The sequence below is a fragment of the Alexandromys fortis genome, unplaced genomic scaffold (assembly GCF_014885135.2).
Source record: "Alexandromys fortis isolate MF-2015 unplaced genomic scaffold, M_Fortis_MF-2015_v1.1 scaffold_84, whole genome shotgun sequence".
NCBI lineage: Eukaryota > Metazoa > Chordata > Mammalia > Rodentia > Cricetidae > Alexandromys > Alexandromys fortis.
Window position 1 is genome coordinate 3,151,275 of NW_026068017.1, and position 21,235 is coordinate 3,172,509.

General features: G+C 48.2%; 1 protein-coding gene across 2 annotated transcripts; it reads right to left on the reverse strand.

Annotated features, from left to right (window-relative positions):
- Nucleotides 1–605: 605 nt before the first annotated feature.
- On the reverse strand, nt 606–14,846 carry Zfp3 (ZFP3 zinc finger protein). 2 transcript variants are annotated; one of them, XM_050162794.1, is made up of 2 exons: nt 14,470–14,846; nt 606–7,483 (listed from the first exon to the last, which is right to left on the reverse strand). In XM_050162794.1, exons 1-2 carry the CDS (start codon nt 14,699–14,701, stop codon nt 5,649–5,651), a joined length of 2,067 nt encoding a protein of 688 aa, XP_050018751.1. In that variant the 5' UTR covers nt 14,702–14,846; the 3' UTR covers nt 606–5,648. The 2 variants fall into 2 exon arrangements, with proteins under 2 accessions (XP_050018751.1, XP_050018752.1); XM_050162795.1 differs by having other exon boundaries at nt 14,235–14,602.
- Nucleotides 14,847–21,235: the final 6,389 nt, after the last annotated feature.

Sequence of the window (21,235 nt, forward strand, 5' to 3'; positions counted from 1 at the left end):
CTATGTACTTGTATGATGTCCTGATGAAACCCAGTAGCACCTACAAGGAAGTACATAGAATTTTTTTTTTTTTTAAGAGTGGAGATTTCCCCCAGGCTCCATCGCTGCGTTGACTGTTGTCCCTGCGGACGCTAGGGGGCAGCCGCCACCCACGCAGTAGCCAGAGCTTACGGAGCCCCGCGGGCAGGAGCAGAGGAGGGGCTCACTCCTGCTTGTGGGAAGCGGTTGAAGGCGCACGCACAGATTGGCGGTGGGCGCAACCAGGTGGAGTGAGAGAACTGCCACCCTGGACTTCGGGAGCACCAGGGAAGTGAAGGTCGAGTGGGTATTTGGGTCTGAGGTGGCGGAGCTTCAAATGACGTGCAATGTCAGTCCCGGTGGAACTGGAAGCTGGGGAGAGCCCAAAAGTGATACGGCTGCGGCTGCGTTTGCAGATTTGGTCGCCCTAGACCTGACTCCTCTGAAACCAAGAAGGGGACCCGGCTTGGTATCCTTCTATTAGGAGAGGCCATGGGGATGGCGGCCAGAGGTGCGAGGTCACAGGGCTGGGCTCACTGTGTCCTGCCCAGGACCTTCCTCCGCTGTTCCAGTTCCTCTGTCGGTGTCGTCTCACGTGGGCCCAAGGTCAACCCACAGGCAGAGGTTCATTTGACTCTGTGCCAGGTACCTATGCACCAAGATCTGCTCTCTTCGGTCCACGAGTGGCCGAGGCCTGCAAAGACTAGGGTAAATCACAGACAAACTACTCTACACACTGGGGCCCAAAGGCAAGAGGAATTCAGGCAGGGCAGCCTTCCATGCTCTGATCATACTTTTAGGAGACACTGTGTCTCCTTCAGAGGTACACTAGAGCCAGCTAGAGCCTTGCCAGAGCCAGTTTTGCACACTGCTTCCGACCTGCGTTGAAATGAGCTGTCGTGAGGATATTCACCACGAGGAAATGCAACAAGTCAGAGGCATTTGGTGGGGTTATTATCCCTTGCTCTTTCAGTTTGCTTTGGTTGGTTGGCTCTTTTGGTTTTGACCTAAATATTTACCAATACAGCAGTATGTTCATTCTGGTACAGACTGGTGATGTTCACTGAGGAGCTGCAGGCCAGGACTGACAGGCAGAAAGCCACGGGTTAATGTGCTGTCCAAATGCATTAACAGGTGCGAGCACTGACACAACACACACACATATACACATATACATACATACACACTCATACACACATACACACACGCACAAACAACATGCACAAACACACAGACAGACACACGCACACACAAACACACAGACACACATGCACACACAAACACACACGCGCACACACACACACGTGATGGTAAAGACCACACCTAGAAGTAGACCCTTCCTCTTCGCCTTGTCCCTCCAGTGACCATTACTGGCAACCTGACTCTGCATCACTCAGAAAGGAGGGAGTATTTATAGGCCCAACTCCAGGATCATAAAGAACTACAAAGGATGGGTTTAAAGTAAGGAGGCACTAAATTGATCGCTGGCCCACATTCCAAGCTCATCTGCACCTTAAATGTGCCCCCTTGTCTCCTCTTCCTTCATACTTTCTACTAGCTGCTAAGCTACCTCCTTTGCCTAAGTCTCCACTTAAATGTTGCTTCCTTGAAGACACCTTTCCTGGCCCAGAGATAAGCATGTGGCCTAAGGATCAAATCCTAAAGTACTCACACCTGTTTCTATATAGACAGGGCCCTGAGCTAAAGATGCTTTTTATTGTGGGGGGGGGTTTAATTTTAAAAAATTATTTTACTTCAGGAGTATGGGTGTTTTGCATGCATGTCTATCTGTGCTCCATGTGCTGTTATGGATGGTTGTGAGCCACAGTGTGGGTGCTGAAAATCGAACAGTCACTGTTCTTAACTGCCAAGCTGTCTCTCCAGCCCCTCTATCCTGGGTTTTGTTTTGTCTGTTTATAATTATAACCTCTGGCTGATATTTTAGGGCTGTTAATGGCAACTGTCTACAACTCAGTTTTTTGCAAGTGTTTTAGTGACCCCCCCAGGCCTCAGGCATGTCCCTAACCCTCTAAATCAAGAACCCCCTGGGGGCTGGAGAAATGGCTCAGCAGTTAAGAGAATTGGCTGCTCTTCCAGAGGATTGGGGTTCAGCTCCCAGTACCTACGTGGTGACTGACAACCATGTATAACTCCAGTTCCAAGAGATCCAACTCCCTGTTCTGGCCTCTGTGGGCACCACATGTTGGGCACACACAGTTGGGCACTGCATACACACATACACACACACACCAGATATAGGGCAGAGTGAACAGCATACTCAAAGCCACACACTAACAGCAAGGCACGACGGCGCACTTGGAGAAAGACAAAACAAGGTGGAAATGAAACCTGTACAAAGTCATATTGAGACCATAACAAAACACAATGAAGTTTAGAATAACACGCAAAAGGAAGACATATTGAGAAAATTACAAAGACATGTTTTATTTGCTTAAACTGTGAGAAAAGGAAGAGAACAGATGTTGACATATCTTCAAAGATCCTGCAGGAGTTCTCGGGTACTTAAGTGGGGCTTTCAGACTGTGAAGTCTATTTTATTTCTTGAAAGTGGGTGTGCAGTTCATTCATGACTTGTCTTTGGCAGGCGGGATTCTCCTTGCATAGAACTGTGGCTGCTAACCAGTTACGGTAGGATGTTGACGCGAGGTAAGCAAACAAGGAAAGGTCAGGAAGTTTCCTGAGACAAGTGAGGTCAGAGGACGCATGTGTGACGTACCCAAGAGACTACTTCCTCTCGGGCAGCACACACAGATTCTTTTGAGAACATGAGGCCTTCCTCCTCTTCTGAGCATGCTCGGGCACAACAAAGCTTGTCACTAATGTTCAAGAGAACGGATTAAGTAAAAGGCCTTTTCTTTTGCTAAACAGTGATGGGTTTAAGGCAACTGAGGAGGTGAGAATGGAGTCCTGTTTGTGCTTGCCTATCATGAGCAAAGCCAAGTGGGATCTCCAGCACCGCATAAACTGGGCGTAGTGGTGCCTGAGGATGTGGAGGAAGGAGGTTCAGGGGTTCAAGGTCATCCTCAGCCACAACAGAGTCATGGTCAGTTTGGGCTATTTGAGACATAGAAAGAACAAAAGAAGGAAGGGAGGAAGTGAGGGAGGAGAAAGGAGGGATGAAAAAGAAAGAAACTATGTGTTGAAGTTGGGTGGAAGGATTGGCTTTTTAGGAAAACCAAAAACCAAAACAACAGCAAGGAAAACCCAAACTAAGCCCTGAAAAGGGTCGGGCATGGTGGCGCACACCTATAATCCCAGCACTTGGGAGGCAAAGGCCAGCGGGTCTGAGTTTGAGATTAGCCAGGTCTCCCCAGCAAATTCCAGGACAGCTACAGCAACATAGAGAGACTCTGTCTCAAACAGAACAAAGCCAAACCCTGCACTGCTGGTTTCACCAAGAACTTCTGAGAGCAAAGTCTGAGAGGAGAGACATAAGAGCCTCCACCTTTGCAGCATGCTCATCTCCAGGGGAGGCCGTGGTCCTCACGAATGTGTCCCGGGAAAATTCCTTTGGGGCATTTGAAGAGTGCTGATGTCTTTTTTAGACAAGGTTTCACTTGGCTTTTTAATTTTTATTGTAATATTCAATCACATTTTAAATGAGCTTTCTTAGATGCTGGCTCTATATAAGGACTGAAAAGGGATGAACTTGGAAGTAAAGTAAGGGACCACAAAAATCCTAAATTACAGAGGTGAGTGATGTCCTGGGGACGGGGCGGGTGCAGCTTACTCTGAACCGGAGCAAAGCAACAAAAACCGAAGGAGACCACACTGCACTGGTAACCAGAGGGAAGCAGCCAGAGCTCTCCTGCCAGCATCTGGCAGCAGAGTGGCCGCCTGCAAAGCTGTGGAATGGACTCAGCAGCTGCTTACTTGACTGCTTTTCTCTCAAGCCAAGGGTAGAAAGCTGAAAAGAGCTCTGGGGTAGAGAAAGCCTGCCTGCAGAACTGGGCTGTGGTGAGTAACATCTGCCAAGATATAGTTTAAAATCTTTATCGTCACATATGTGTAGTGACTGGTAATTTAAAAAAGTGTGCAAAGGGCTTAAAATGAGGCATTAATGAAGGAGCCTACCCACAGCACAGCGGCTAATAGACCCCTGGACCCTCAGCTCTAGACTGAACACGATCACGGGTGAATCACCTAACATTCCCTGCCCCACCTGAGCTCAGTCATCATTTAAGATGGCTTAAGAACACTTGCACTGAGGAAAACTGTGCAACTCTAATTTACCAAGAATCGCTCAACTGGACATTTAACACCACAAACTTTATGATATGTACATTGTCTCCAAGTAAAGCCAGTCCCACATCACAGAGGCATCAAGGGAAACAGTGTAAGCTGACAGCACACTGCCTGGCGCACCGTGACTGGACAGCTCATCGGGATCTGGCTCTGGAAGGGGATGGGGCTAGGGCTGAAGCTCAGAGGTGGACTGCTTGCCTGGCAAACACAAAGCCTTGGGTTATGAAACTCAAGTACTGAAAACACAAATTGGTGATTAGCGTATTTTCTTAGAGGCTGCCTGAAACTTGAGAGGTCATTTCATTCAACACCCCTCATTTTGCAGAGAAGAAAACCAAGGACCAGGAACTGAGGGCTCATTAAAGGGAGAGTTCTCAGATAAGAACCCAGGCCTGCAGTGTTTTCTTTAGTGCAATTTCTGTTCCTACCACGCGCATCACACATGGAAACGTGCCAACTGGAGGACACAGAAGACATGCAGAGATGTTGGAAAAAGAATTCTCAGCCATAAGACACACCAAGAAGATCTGTCACATCTACAGCTATTACCCAGAGCCCCCAGCTGGTGGTCATGAGAGTTCAGATGTTGGAAAGGCCAGGCCTGATTCGTCGAGTTATCCAGCTCACCACCACGGCCTGGTGCCCGGCAGAGAAAAGCCACCCCACCCTGTTCACTGCTTCTTGACAAGATGGCAGCAGCAGGAGGAGCTGCCGCTGAGCCTCTCCTGCCCGTGCTCAGCAGCCGGCTTCAGCTGTCTCTCACGGGTTCTTCCTCCAGGTGTTCAGGCTTCCACTCCATCCTGTAAACGGCTTCCTTCTCGTGGAAGCCTCTTAGATAAGTAAGGAGCCTGGCAGATGTGAAAAGATGCAGCTTCCTGTTTTCTCATTAACGTCGCCGTGTTCAAGGGAACTTGATAACACAACCGTAAGATTTTAAGGCCTGGGGCGGGGCGAGCTCACTAAGGTACCCAAGGCTACGCAGTGAACTGGAGAATAGTTCACAATTTTCTAACATCGCAGGAGACAGTGAGTCAACTCCGAAGTTCGTAGCAGTGAATCCTGTCCCCACTTTCACAAAGAACAACAATTTAGACACAGGTGCAGACCCCTGTGGGAGGGAAAGAAGGAAGGAAAGAAGGACAGAGGAGAATTAAGGCCTGAAACAACTTTTATGATTTAATTCAGAACACAAACTTCTCAATAAATAGTTCATGAAACTGCTCCGTCACTTCCGCCAGCTACCACAAGGCTCAGGGCGTGGGCAGAGGAGGGCCTGTCCTTGCGTGTGACCCAAGGACTAGGGGACAGACTGTGAAGGAACAAAGAGCCTGCTTCGGCCTTTCCACACAGTCCTGGCCTGCGGGTCACTCGACGCAGTGGACGCTCTGGTGTCGGAGGAGGTGGGAGCTCCGACTGAAGGTCTTCTGGCACTCCTGACACTCGTACGGCTTCTCTCCGGTGTGGATTCTCTGGTGGATGGTGAGCTGCGAGTGCTGGCTGAACGTCTTCGCACACTCCAGGCACGCATAAGGCTTCTCTCCACCGTGAATCTTCTGGTGAAGCAGCAGCTCCGAGTTATCCCAAAAGGTTCTTGCACACTCGTGACACTGGTGGGGTTTCTCCCCGGTGTGTACTCTCTGGTGGACGACAAGGTGAGAGGTCCGCCTGAAAGCCTTGCCACACTCAAAGCATTCAAAGGGTTTCTCTCCAGTGTGAATCCTCTCATGTCTGAGAAGTTCTGAGTTACCCCTGAAGGCCTTCCCACACTCCTTGCACACATAGGGCTTCTCCCCAGTATGAATTCTAATATGTCTGATGATCTCTGAGTTCTGCCCGAAAGTCTTCCCACATTCGTTGCACTCGTAGGGTTTGTCCCCTGTATGAATTCTCTGATGACGGATAAGCTCAGAACTCTGACCAAAGCCTTTCCCACACTCATTACACAGATAGGGCTTTTCTCCAGTATGGATTTTCTGGTGTCGGATGAGGCCCGAGCTGTGCTTGAAGGCTTTGCCACACTCGTTGCACTCATGGTACCTCTCTTCGGTGTGAATCCTCTGGTGCTGGATAAGCTGGGAGCTGACCCTGAAGGTCTTCCCACACTCATTGCATTCGTACGGTTTCTCCCCAGTGTGGATTCTCTGGTGCAGGATAAGGGCTGAATTCTGGCTGAAGGCTTTCCCACATTCTTCACATTTATAAGGCCTTTCTCCTGTGTGGATTCGATGATGGTGGATAAGATGTGAGCTCTGAATGAAGGCTTTCCCACACTCGTTACAAGCAAAGGGCTTCTCTCCAGCATGAATTCTCAGGTGCCTTCGAAGGCTGGAGTTCGTTCCAAATGTCTTTCCACACTCTTTGCACTCAAAGGGTTTCTCTCCACTGTGAACTCGCATATGCTGGATGAGATGCGAGTTCTGATTAAAAGCTTTTCCACATTCTTTACACGTGTGAGGCTTATCTCCCCCAGAAGTCCTCTGTGCTTGATGAAGCTGTACCTTCTCCATGAAGCTCTGAGCAGAAGTAGCAAACACGCTAACCCTCTCTGCTGGAGGATCCCCATGGCAGGGCACCACACTTGGGTCCCTCTCTGCTGGAGGATCCCCATGGCAGGGCACCACACTTGGGTCCCTCTCTGCTGGAGGATCCCCATGGCAGGGCACCACACTTGGGTCCCTCTCTGCTGGAGGATCCCCATGGCAGGGCACCACACTTGGGTCCCTCTCTGCTGGAGGATCCCCATGGCAGGGCACCACACTTGGGTCCCTCTCTGCTGGAGGATCCCCATGGCAGGGCACCACACTTGGGTCCCTCTCTGCTGGAGGATCCCCATGGCAGGGCACCACACTTGGGTCCCTCTCTGCTGGAGGATCCCCATGGCAGGGCACCACACTTGGGTCCCTCTCTGCTGGAGGACCCCCATGGCAGGGCACCACACTTGGGTCAGGACGCCCACTACTACCCTGCTCTTTCTCACCTAAGGATGACGTCTTGAAGATAACTAACCCTGATGCAAAGTCTCTCTCCTGAGGAGACTTTCTCAGATGTCCCTTTAATATGTCTTTTTCACTTGCTGCTCCAAACCCATGACCTTGGTAAACCTGTGAAAGCTTTTCCAACACTGGCCCATGTGGCTTGGATTCTTCAGAAATTTCTTCCTTGGGAAGCTCCTCCTTTTTCTCAGTCCCCATATCAGAGCCTGCAATGAGAGGGTGAGCGTGTGAAGCTGTGCCCTATTTAAATGACACCACATGGTGGTCATGCTAAACAGCAGACACTGACCGTAGAAAGTAAGAAAAACCGTCTGCGGCAGAGTGCGAAAGACAGAAAAGAGACCGGATGATAAAGAGAAACTGGCTAAAGCTGTATGTATGGCTAAAGCTAACAGTGAGTTAGGGGAACTCAGAAGCTGTATGACGCTAACAGTGAGTTAGGGGAACTCAAAAGTGCTGAAGAAAACACGTGGGGAAGTTAACGGCCATATTAACAGAATATATTAACAGAATATATCAACAGAATATATTAACAGAATGTATGGAAAAGGGTAAGAAGAAAGCAACGTGACAAGTTAACAGAAATAACGTTTGAGTTTAGGATGAAATAGCCACACAAGAGGACATATTCTTAGGCCAGTCTGCATTACCCATCTGCCCTACAGGGCAGGCCACAGTGTAGACGGGTCACCTAGTCAAAGGATTGACATGATGTAGCTATAATCAGAACAAGAGTAACTTCTTCCCCTCTACATTTGGATAATGAGAGGGTCCATCTTTAAATCTCCCCCAAATGACAAATGAATTGTATCAAATGTCATATGGATCCCACTCAGCTCTAGTGATCAATTTCTCCACCTTGCTCTCTGGCTAAGAACACTAACTTGTATGGCATACAACAGGTCCTTTGGCTTCCAGATGCTTCTACCAATGAGAGACTCAACAGAAGACTGGAGAGATGATGGTCAGCAGATTTATTCTTCTGGTTCTTTCCTGTGATACTGCCTTGAGGTATTGGTGCCCCTCAATTAAAAGTCCTCTTAAGGAGTTAATTCCACTCAATTCTTCAACACTCTGCCCAATCCTGTCACAAACAATTAACCTCTTGGCTACTAAGCCTCCTTCAAATGAACCTAACGTGAGTAGGTTATGTTCTTATTCACCCTCTGAGAATAAAGGGGGTGGAGAAGAGAAATCTGTCGACAGAAGAAATAGCTAGTGAAGAGCCACAGACAGTGCCATGGAAGTCACCGAGGCAGTGGCAGAGGGAACTGAAAAGCATCTATGTTGTCAGGTGTGGTGGCACATGCCAAGAATCCCAGTTACTATGAGACCTAGGGTAGGAAGATGTTGAATAGGAGGCCAGTCTGGGCAGCTTAACAAGACCTACTCCCCCCTTATTAAAACAAACAAACAAACAAAAAAAAACATAGGAACAAAGTCCAGTGTCAGCATTTACCAGGCACACACAGGCCCAGTGGGGAGTCGATTCTCAGACCCTCAAAACAAAATCGAACACCATTTAAGCAGATGGGAGATCCAGTGGTTTAAAAACTAGAAACTGTCTCCTGGGACAACAAAGGAACCAAAGATGAAGCAGAGACACAGGGACACGGACTGAGAAACGAGAGTGTCACAAGGACACGGGTTTTCTCTGGTGGCAGATTTGAAAATGTTTGTACTGAAGGGGGTGGTACTGGTAGAGCAACAGGGCTTAAGGGGCAAGAAAATGCGAGGACAGTGAGGACTGGAGAGCCCACCAGGTGGAGAGACTGATGAGTCAGACGATGAGGGAGATGCTGTGGTGTAGACAGAGACTGCATTTTCATCTCCTGGCCACTCAGACACGAATAATCACACAGGACCTATAATTATAACACTGACTGATGGCTCGGGCATATTTCTAGCTAGCTCTTACATCTTATACAACCCATTTATAGTAGTCTATGTATTGCCACATGGCCATGGCATCACCTCATTTTTTACATGTCTTGTTTCCTCAGCAGCTGACTGGCGTCTGCTTGACTCCACCTACTCTCTCTAATCTCTGTTCAGATTTCCTTCCTGCCTGGCTTTACTTTGCTAAGCCACTAGCCGAAACAACTTTATGCATTAACCAATAAAAGCAACACACATACAGAAGGACATCCCACATCACTGTGGTCCACTGAACTATATGGTGAGAAAACAGTTAACGAAATCACAAGATTAGCACCCAACTTGCAAAGCTTTGGGAATATTTGCCTTTTGAATAGTTTCTGTCATTTCTGTGAAGCCACAGTGCTCCCCTGCTGTGGGACAATGATCTTGTACCCTGTGAAGATTTATCAGTTGTATTTCTTTTTTTAAAAAAAAAAAATTATTTATTTATTTATTTATTTATTTATTTATTTATTTATTTATTTATTATGTGTCTGTGTGTACGCCTGCAGGCCAGAAGAGGGCACCAGACTTCATTACAGATGGCTGTGCAGGAAATAGAAGTGGGGCGAGGAGAACAGTAGAATTCTGAGAAGAGGCAAGCTCAGTCTGCAGAGGAAGCAAGATGAGAAAGCCTCACCAATAAAGATACCAAGCCACGTGGCTAACACAGACAAGAATTATAGGTTACTGTAAGATGTAAGAATTAGTGGATAAGAAGCATGAGCTAATAGGCCAACCAGTTTATAATTAATGTAACCTCTTTGTATTTCTTTGGGACTGAACGGCTGCAGGACCAGAGGGACAGAAACCTTGGTCAACACCCCCCTTTCCACAGTGGGACTCATCACAAAGAAACCCCAGCAGTGTATTAATCAGTTTCTGGGTATAACTCCCCTCTGTACTGGAAACTGGATGACCTTTCCCCACACTGTGGGGTCCTGGTGTAAAATATTCACTCAAGCCTTTGTTCTCACAGCCAAATCTACATCAAACCAGCCCCAGAGAAAGGAATTTCTTCACACCTGTGCATCAGCGGTTATGAAAGCCTCACTGTATAGCCTGGCGTTGGGAGCAGCAGTCTCCAGAAGTTACACAGGGGCAGCTTTTCACTTTAACCTAGTGATAAGAGATTCTCTCTAATCGATAGCCTTTGGTGAAAATACCAATGCAGAGCAAGCACCATCCGTTTTCCTCCTGCAGCTTACGCTGATTGCCATGGCTACCATAATGCTGTGTTCCCAGCCACCACAGGAATAGAAGTGCTCAGAAAGTACACAGCAAGGCTTTCTTTCTTCCCTCTTTTCTACATTTATCAATTACAAATTTCAGCCTAACCAACCACACAAATGTAGTTAACACACAACCTCCCTCTCTCCCCTCCTCTATTTACCTTTGACAGATATGCCTGCGCACTTCACAGTCACGCCCAGCTCTGAGACACAAGTAAGTTAACAGGTGCCTGCTTTGTCAGTCTTATCTACCATCTTGGCCCAGAAAAATGCATGCCTGGTATCCTTGCTATTGCCAAAGAATTGCTAATGTGTCTGTGTGGGTGGGTAAACTGGAAAGCCTGTGGGATCAAGAGAACACTGGAAGAGGGAACACGGAGAGGGGGAACACTGGAAGAGGGAACACGGAGAGGGGGAACACTGGAAGAGGGAACACGGAGAGGGGAACACTGGAAGAGGGAACACGGAGAGGGGGAACACTGGAAGAATAAACGGGACATGACGAGAAGACATATGTTAGCTGATTCAATCCTTTTACCCTCAGATATCTTTATCTATATCCTGCACTTGCTGTCGCGTTCCTTCTGGATCTGAGAGGTTTAGGGAACTGGCATCCCAATAAACCTTGACAGGGAAGGAAAAGTGACTTTGCAGGTGACCTCTGTACTGTCCTTTTCTCTACCTAGACTCCTGTCAACCACAAGACGCTGGTGACCAACACCAGCCTACCCTGGGGAGATACCAGCCAGAAAAACTTGATCTAGCCTGGAATCCTGAAGGCCTGGAAGATCTTTGTTATCTCCCTCTAAGTGAGTTAGAAGCCCTTCTTCTCTTCTTATTTTCCCACAAAGCAAGGAAAGATCCCAAAGCTTGATTTTTCCTTTTTGTTGAAATCTTTCAAAATTAAAGATGCTGTCTGTACAACTGTAAGGATACATTATGGAATTGTGACTATCTTTTTCTGAGACAGAATCTCACTATATAGACTAAGTTGGCTTCAAATTTACAGAGCTATGTCTCTGCCTTCTAAGAACTGGGGTTAAAGGCATGTATCGCCCACCATACCTAGCTGTTAGCTATCTTCTCCATCCATGGCATTATTTCATTTGGGAAGTACTATCTTACACAAGATTTCTTCTAGTGCCTTTAACTTCAGCCCTTAAGAGGACAAAGCAGAAAAATAAAGAGAGAGAGAGAGAGAGAGAGAGAATGGGGAGGAGGGGACGACAATGCAGAAGGATCATGAATTTGAGGCCAGTCTGGATTACACAGTGAGATGCCAGGTAAAAAGTAAAAACTAACCATTTCCACAAGTAAACGCCTTTCTAATACCCAGCCAAGAACAGGTTTCAGGAGCTGGTATTTCAAGTGGCTATGTATTTCCCAACCCCCTCTGTACTTCCTTTTCAAATCTTCATGTCTCCTGTATTTGCTTATCTTTTACTTTTGGTTTTGATGGAGTTCCACCTCCCACCCCACACCCCCGCAAAGTTCTAATGATTAACCCAAGACTCAACCACTAAGCATATGATACCTCCAGCTCTTCTGAGTGTTTTTGTTTATTTGCTTGTTTTTTGAGACAGGGAGGGTCTCAGTATGTAGTCACAGCTGGCCTAGAACTTGATATGTTAGCCAGGCTGGCATGGAGCTCAAAAAGATCCACTGGCCTCTGCCTTTCAAGTACTGAGAATAAACACATGTGTCATCACGCCCTGTTTCCTTTTTATTTTGAGAGGCTCCCACTAAGTCTCCAAATCTGGCCTCTAACTCACAATGCTACTGCTTTAGCCTCCAGAGCACCTGGGGTTACAGACATGAATATTATGTCCAGCTCATCGTCTTCCAGTTGATTTTGTTTAAACAAAATCAGCGTTATCTTTGCAATGCACTGTGGGAGAAAAGTCTCAAAAAATCTCATTCAGAAAGTTCTGATACACGTATCTATTAGTAAAGTGTCTAATAAAACTTAAAAACACCACATATTTTTAAGCCAGGGTGAGCTGAATTCCATTATTCACCGGGCAAGAGGACTAGCTCTTCCTGGAAGCCTTCACTAACCTTTCTCACCTCTCTCAACTACAGTTTCCACCCCACTTCCTGTTTGTTGCTCCTCTCAAGGCCTCCAGAACGAAGGTTTCCCACGGCTCACAATGCTCACAACCAAACCTGTTTCCTTTTCCCACCTCTACCTCACATTCTCCATAACAACTGGCAGCTCCAGATGTGCTCGGTGTCCTGTAGTCCATTGTCCATTCTTTAGTCTCTCTGCCTTTGCGGACAAGTTCTTCTCACTTCCTGGAAAACCACTGCCCACCCGTGCCCTTAACAAACCCCTTCACGATGCAGCTGAAGTATGTGCCGTCCCCCCCCCCCATGTGTTCTCTGATCTGCAGGCCCTAGCAAATGTTACTTCTCCATGGGGCCATTATGTTACTGTGCGACCCGCTCGCTTTCCTCTAGCACAGTGGTCCCCAACCTTCCTAATGCTACAGTCCTTTAATACAGTTCCTCATGGTGGGGTGACCCCCAACTGTAAAATTATTCTCATTGCCACTTCGTAACTGTAATTTTGCTGTTATGAATCATAATGTAAATATCTATGCTTTCCGGTGGTGTTAGACGACCCCAGTGAAAGGGTTGTTCGACCCCCCAAAATGTTGTGACCCGGCCCACAAGTTGAGAACGGTGCTGTAGATCAGGAGCAAAGATGATAGTATCCATGTTGTTCATCTCAGTGCTTCGCACACTTCTGATACCTGGTAAATATTCGGTGAAGGTTTGTGTGCTATCTGGGTAACAAATCTGCAGTTGTCTTGATGGTGAACCAGACAGTCCTACCTAGAGACCGGAGCAGTGTGTGTATTATAACTTATTATATGTATATAGCAATTACTTATAAAAAACGAGTTCTTTGCCTGGCATGATGACACATACCTTTAATCCTAGCCCTTGGGACACAGAGGCACGTGGATGTCTGAGAGTATGAGGTCAACCTGGTCTACATAGTGAGTTCTAAACTAGACAGCTAGGCTGTGAGACCCCATCTCAAAAAAAATCAAACTAAAACAAAAAAAGTTCTTCTCCCAAGACACTATTATCTTCCTCCTCTGGTACCCAGTATCAAGGGAACTCTGTTAATGCTGTGCTCAATTTGGTCTCCCTTATTATTATTATTATCACTTTTAATTATGTGTAGATGTGTTGTGTTTCTGCATATAGGAGTGTGCACGTGAGTGCAGGTGCCTGAGGGAGCCAAAGCCCCAGAGCTGGACTTACAGATGATCGGGGCTGCCTGAGTGAGTTCTGGAAGCCAACTGGAAGAGTAGCAGGTGTTCTTAACCACTGAGCCATCTGTTCACCCAATTCTATCTTCTTTAATCTTTATAAACCAACATAAGCCAATATCCTGTCTGTTAGCACGGGTCACAACATGCCACGGGGGCCTTAGCTTTTGTCTGTCCTTTGTTCTAGCAGTATCCTTAGGGAATGGAATACCAACGTGGCGGGGCGGGGCGGGGGTGGGAGTGGGATAAAGAAAAGATAAATAGGCACAGGTTCTAAGGTATGCCCACGTCGGATCCTGCTTCTCCAGTTCCCTGGTTGACAAGGCCTGGAAGCAGCAGAATTGGGGACGATCTCTGACACTGCCCAGGTTCCACCCTCTCCGTGGGCAAGGGAGTAAGGGACCCTAGTGCCATAAAGTCCAAGGTCACACAGCAAACCAGCCTATACTCAGGACTCCGGCTGGAGGCTGGGAGCCCGGCGCCCTCCTCCCCGGGGCAGGACCGAACCAGAGAGGCCTCACCGCTGGCGGATGCCGCCCACGCTCACTCCGCCGGCCCAGAGCGCTGCACCGCGGCGCGCACAGAACCGCAGCTGTTGTCTGCTGTCACGGGCGACGGACACCGGCCACTTCCGGTGCCGCGCGGCACTGCGGCCAATCCTCGCGGGCCGCACTCGCGGGAGGAACAGGTGGTCAGCGGGCCCACGTCCCCTCGCCCGTTCCCGCTTCCCTGGCCGCTGCTCTCGCCCTAACTCACCCCCATCGCCACCCGGCTGGCGAGGGCCGGTCGGCTCCCTGGAACGTCCCAGGGCACCTCGCGAAACCCACTGTGCCCTCGACCATTGACGCGCGGGGTCCTCCGGGTTTCCTAGAACGGCTCCCGGGATGCACTTCCGCTCCGCAGCAGCTGCTCTGCGCGCCCCTGCCGTTTCCGTGGGCTGGAAAACTTGCAACTCCGGTTCTCTTCCCGTGGGAACGTGCAGAAGCATCCTACACACACACACCTCCACGTCTGTGCCAATTCACCTCCCTCAAGAGTCTGTCAGCCGAGGCCCTTAGATTTAGGGCACGCCTATCATCTTCTAGGAGCCAGACGAGACCGAGACCTGCGTTGAGTTCAAGGAAAGACTTCAGGGAATGGTGCTTTGACAAACATCTTAAGGTTGAACGTGATTCTCCTAGCTTGTTCAGGCAATACGAATTATTTGCTGGCCTTCCTCTCTCTTGAATAAATTTGGTCTCTTCTTACCTCAGAATGTGTGTGAATATGAATGTGGTGATCCTCCTGCCTCAGCCTTCCAAGTGCTGGGATAAGCAACCATGCCCAGTGAAATAGACCTTTGTCTCTGTGTCTGTTTGTGAGGCGGAGTCCTAGTCTTGACTTGAACTATGTACTAGTAGTTCAGGCTGGCCTCGGATTTGAGGCAGTCCTCCTGCCTCAGCCTCCCTGATGCTGGGATTAGAGGCCTAAAACAACATACCCAACTCTAAAATGAGCGTTTTAACGAAATCAGTCAAAATTCTAGGTGGTTGCAAATAGTAGGGCAGCCGGTCAGATACTGGTGTGAAAATGGCTGACGGGGGACTCTGGACCCTAGCATCTTACCCCAAAAAAAGCAGAGGTGCTGTTTTCCTTCCTGTTGGGCTGGGGAGTGGATATATATCACAACAGTCCTTTCTGTTTCACCGTTATTTCTGTAGTTAGGCAAACAGAGAAGCCTGCCCCTGACTTTGGGGCACAGTGGTGGCCCTGGGTTTGTCTGATCCTCTTTCCTCTAGTCCAGAAGCATCACTTGCCTTGAGGGTGGTACCCTTCCCTTTATCCCAGTGCAGATGAGGCATCCCCTTAATCTCATTATCTCTCCAGCACAAACACGGGCTTAGCATTAAGTTTCCTGGTGCTCTTTTTTTTTTTTTCACTTCAAACTACTTTTTAAATTTTTCCTCCCTGCCCCATTTGCTGTTTTTCACTGCAGATCTGTCTAAGAGTGATTTCTAACCACATGACAGAGTCAATATCAGGCTGCCTTGAAACCTCCTCTGCCAAAGAAGTCAGTCCTTTACTTTTCCATTTAGCCTTAGGCAAGTTCTTAGGCCGTGAGCGGGAGGCACCCACAGTATCACAACATTGTGACATTTTTCCAGAAAAATCACAGCCGTCTCTAGCCCATTTGCTTGATATTATTCCCCTCTGGAACCTCTTGATCTGAGCTCCACAGTCTGAAGAGCTCTCAGTACTACTTCCTTCCCAGCCCCTGTTATCCTGCGTCCAAAACAGCCTTTCTAGCCCAAAGGTCCAAGGTCTTCCACGTTCCTCCAAAAACAGCATGGCTGGCCTGTCACAGCAATAGCCTGACACCAGCTTCGGGGTTAGTTATCTTTCTATTGTTGTAATAAGACAACATGACCAAGACAGCTTGTAGAAGGAAGGGTTCATTTGGGCTTATGGTTCTAGAGGGATTAGAGTTCCCATGACACAGTGGGACGCATGCCAGCAGCCCTGGTGACAGCAGCAAGCTGTGCTCACGTCTTAAACCACAACCAGGAAGCAAACTGGAAACATCTCGAGTCTGACATCCTTCATTTAGTAAGACATCACATCTGAACTGTCCAAACAATGCCACTAAGTACTCAAATGCCTGGGACTATGAGGACATCTCATTGAAACCACCAGACACACACATACTATGTGTGTGTGTGTGTGTGTGTGTGTGTGTGTGTGTGTGTGTGTGTGTGTATTAAGATAAGTACATACCTGTCTTCTATTTGTTGGGAAGGAAAAAGGCCGGAGGATGGCTCTAAGTTCAAAGCCAGGCTGGCCTACAGAGTGAGTTCCTGACAGAGCTACAGAGTTGGACTCTATTTCAAAAAATAAAAAGTAGGGGGCTGGAGAGATGGCTCAGTGGTTAAGAGCATTGTCTGCTCTTCCAAAGGTCCTGAGTTCGATTTCCAGCAACCACATGGTGGCTCACAACCATCTGTAATGGGGTCTGGTGCCCTCTTCTGGCCTGCAGGCATACACACAGATGGAATATTGTATACATAATAAATAAATATTTATAAAAAAATTTATTTATTTTAAAAAAATAAAAAATAAAAAGTAGCCAGGTGGTGGTGGTGTGGAAGGCAGAGGCAGGCAGATCTCTGTGAATTTGAGGTCAGTCTGGTCTACAGAGTGAGCTCAAGGACCACCAGAGCTACACAGAGAAACCCTGTCTCAGAAAACATGAGAGAGAGAGAGAAAGAGAAAAAGAGAGAGACAGAGAGAGAGAGAAAGAGAGACCTAGGCCCCCCCCAGTCCATGAAGATTTATATGAAGATAATAAATAATCTTCATTGGTGCAGCCACTGTCAGGGGCCTTTGCTCTGTAAGCAAACTCCTACCTACACTTCTACAAACAACGCTAACGAAACTCACCAGGTCACCAACCCAAAGAAGTAGAAAGGAGGCTAGGTGGAAGAGGACGAGAAAGAACAGGAGTGAGAGGGGCAGAGGGGAGGGTGACAGGGGATGTGATGAAAATATAAGATGTAAGAAAGACGAAAACCATTATTATGTATAATTAATATATGCTAATTAATTAAAGTCTGTCCTCCTTGTTCAGGGTGCCAACAGTGAGTGGGGAAAAGACTTTGTTGTTGTTGTTTTTTTATTTTGAGACAGGATCTCTCTTCATAGCCCTGGCTATCCTGGAACTCACTATGTAGACCAGGCTGGCCTCTCACTCATGGAGATCTGACTACCTCTGCCTCCGAGTGCGAGGATCAGAGATGTATACCTCCATGCCCAGCCTACAGTCATAGGATACCCTTAGGTGTTACACTCAGGAATCATTTTCTACTTCCCTGCCAGTGTAGCTGCGTTTGCTGCTGCAACTTCACCCTTCTCCAGTCCTCCCAAGCCTTCCTCTAGGCCACGATACCGAGGAGTTATGGCACAGTCATTCCCCATTCCCGTACACACGCTCACCCCAGACTCCAGAACCAGGAGCGGAAGACCTTAGACTCTGTCGTCTTTTATCCAGTACACCCACATTACTGAGCATTCCCCAAGAGCCTGGATCAGTGCAGTGGTAGCTGTGTTGGCAGAGTCCTAGGGCAAAGATTCCAGCCCCCGGATCCCAGCCAACTTCTCCAGGTACCTGTCCTCATACAACAGTAGAAGGGGTAGTGGTGAAGGACAGAGAAAGATTGGGTCAGTGATGCTACATTGTGAAGAAAAGATGGATCCAGTGAACACCCCCCCCCAAGCCCATCTTTGGGGTACCGGTATGAGCTTTAAGTTTAAATAGAAGCCTATAGGGACCGGGTGAGAATTATTAGTGAATGAGCAGTCTTGATCTGTGCGGTCTGGTTAGAGATCTCCATTCCGATTCTTCCATCCGTGTTGCTGGTGGGATCAGTTCCCATGAAATGCTTGCTCCTATCTCACAAGGGGACAAAATGTCAGTGCTCCTGCAGCCCCTGTTCTCTATGGTGACTAAAAATTTAAGAAAATCACTAGAGAAGCAAGCAGTGGTGGCACACACCTTTAATACCATCATGTGGGAGGCAGGGGCAGGCAGATCTCTGAGTCTGAGGTCAGCCTGGTCTACCTAGGGAGTTCTACAAGGCTATGTAGTGAGACCCTATCTCCAAAAAACATTTTAAAAAGGTTCATCTTAGCCGGGCGGTGGTGGCGCACACCTTTAATCCCAGCACTTGGGAGGCAGAGGCAGGCGGATCTCTGTGAGTTCGAGACCGGCCTGGTCTACAAGAGCTAGTTCCAGGACAGGCTCCAAAACCACAGAGAAACCCTGTCTCGAAAAACCAAAAAAAAGGTTCATCTTGTTGCAAATTGTATCCCTTGAAGACTGTAACTTAGGAAGCTGCTGGACCTTAAATGTACCAGTAATAACACCTGAGTGCAGTTCTCCCTTGAGAAGCCTTGGCACCATGCACTCTCCTCTCCCCAATAACCATTTTGTTTGCCTTCTATTGCCGTGATAAACACCACGACCAAAAACAACGTGAGGAGGAGAGGGTTTATTTGGCTTGTTCATCCCAATCACAGGGCACAGTGAGGAAGTTGGGGCCGGAGCTCGAGGCAGGAGCTCGAGGCAGGAGCCCGGAGTCAGGAACTGAGCAGAGACAGCAGAGACCATAGAAGAGTGCTGTTCGCTGGCTTGCTTTAGGCTCATTTTCAGCTACCCACAGTGAGCTGGCTCCTCCCACATCAATCACTAACCGAGAAAATGCCAATAGAGGCTTTCTCACCATCGGAGTTTCCTCTTTGCATTTGACCCTGGCTTGTGTCAAGTTGACATAAAAGCTAACCAGGACACAGCAGAACAATAAATCCGCTATCTTTTGTTTCACACTGACTCACCCTGAAATTCTTTTCTGTGCTGAGGTAAAAATCCTGGCTTAACCTGAGTAGGGTCCCCAAGGAGTCGGAAAGGGGCAGTGCAGGCTGCTGCTGACTGTACCAGGCTGTGTCTCGCTGCTGCTGCTGCCGACACTGACAGACTCGGGATCTCTAGAGAACTGAGTTTGTAGGTAAGCGTGAGCGGTTTTGTTCTTGAAAAAGCAACGTTGTAAGTAGGTACCTAGCACACATTTCTGAATTCTAAGAGGTACAAAGAAAACAAAAGATGTTGGGGTGGTGGTGGCGCACACCTTTAATCCCAGCACTGGAGAGACAGAGGCAGGCAGATCTCTGAGTTCCAGGCCAGCCAAGCTGTTACACAGAGAAACCCTGTATCGAAAAAGAGGAGAGAGAGAGAGAGAGAGAGAGAGAGAGAGAGAGAGAGAGAGAGAAAATGAAGTGCTTTGCTCCCCGCTTTGCCTCTATCTGTGAAATGTGTGTGGGAAGGGGAGCTTCAAGCCCTCGCTGTCTATCTTGATTTCTGAGACCAGGTTGATGCAAGCCAGGCTGGATTAGAACTCCTGACCCTCCTGCCGCGCTGAGTGCAGGGATTATAGGGCCATCACACCTGGCTCCTTCCTTGCATTTCCAAATCCATTCTCAAAGGAGTTGACGACTGTTTCGGATTTAGTGCTATTCCTATTTCCAATCACCTGCGGGCCATATTCCCAGAGCCGTTGAACTGTTCGTGTTTCCCATCAGCAGCCTCTCAGGCTTCCATGGTAGCCTGTTAGGATTCTAGAAGAAATGATCTAAAGGTTTGAATGAATGATTTTGTGACTCTCCGGGCTCCCACAGGCAGAGAGCCACAGCTAGGGGCTGACCCAACAGAAGGGTGCGGGCTTAGGCGGCGCTCTCTTCCTGTTAGCTGAGCTCTCGCTCCCACCACCCGCGCCCACGTCTTGTTTCTCGCCATCAGCTGTCTCCACGCTCTGACTTTCTTCTCTCAGCTAGGCTGGCCTCAGGATATCCTCCACTCCCAGTGTTCTGTGTTATGACACATAATGCATCTTGCTAGAAGGAACGTAGCCTAAGGCCGGATAGCACCCGGAGGACAGGCTGCTCTCCTTAAACTCCCCGCACGACGCAATCTGTCTCCAGGAGCCGGCAGGGGCCTGGGCAGGGTCGGATCCTACTGTGAGGAATTAAAACACTCCTGTCTCACCTTTGCACGGTCAAGCAACTGCAGGCGCCGAGTCAGGTTGCCCTGAGTCCTTGGTACCCAGCCCCCATCTGTAGCTGTGAAGATTTGCAAGCATGAAGCCAAGGTGCAATTTCTTCTCCAGGCTTAAAAGTCACACCAGAGAGACCAGTTCTGGGCCTCACCCAGAAGAAGAAAACTCGTGTTTTTCTGCGCTTAGAGAGGCAAGTTCCCTGGCCTGGAAGGTGGCCTCGGGGTCTAGTTGGAAGGAATGTCCCTTGTCATCCAGGTACACTGCACCTGTGGCTGACAGGGAGGATGGGGCCACTCTATGCTGCCAGGGTGCTGAACAAGCTAGGAACAGCAGTTCCTTCTCTTCATCCCAAATACAATCACACTGGGGATTAGACCTTCATACACACCTGACAAGAAGGATGGCTGCTGAGTTCACACCACCACAGCTCATCCAACTCAATTAAAATCAAACCTCTAAGACAGGGAAAGATAATAGTGCCTTTTTTTTTTTTTTTGCTCTAGTACTTGTTTTTAAATTTGATTTAATTTATCTTATGTGTATGAGTGTGTTTGTGTGTGCACCTTGTGTGTGTAGTGGCCACAGAGGCCGGTCGCAGGCATTGAGTCCCCTGGAACTGGAGTTACAGTTTTGAGCTACCTTGTGGGTTCAGAGAACTGAACCAGGTCTTCTGAAAGAGCAGCTAGTGCTCTTAACTTCTGAACCATCTCTCCAGCCCCACGCTGGTGCTTCTTAAAGAGCTCTCCAAGCTGGGCAAGGTAGTATGTAGCTGTAGCCTAGTTACTGGAGAGGCTGAAGCCAGAAAAATCCTAAAGGAGTTAGGGACAGCTTGGACCATATAGAGACCTCATCTAGGGAAGCGGTGAGGGAAAGTCTAGGAGAGGAGAGAGGGAGGAAGAGAAGAGTTATAGTTTCTCCTCCTGTTAAGTCCGAGAGAGGTA

Excerpts from the sequence above, each read along its gene's own strand:
- Zfp3 (XM_050162794.1), bottom strand. The coding sequence starts at position 14,701 with ATGCTTCTGCACGTTCCCACGGGAAGAGAACCGGAGTTGCAAGTTTTC. Across the intron at positions 7,484-14,469 it reads CCAGCCGGGTGGCGATGGGG|GCTCTGATATGGGGACTGAG; the intron begins GTGAGTTAGGGC and ends CTCTCATTGCAG.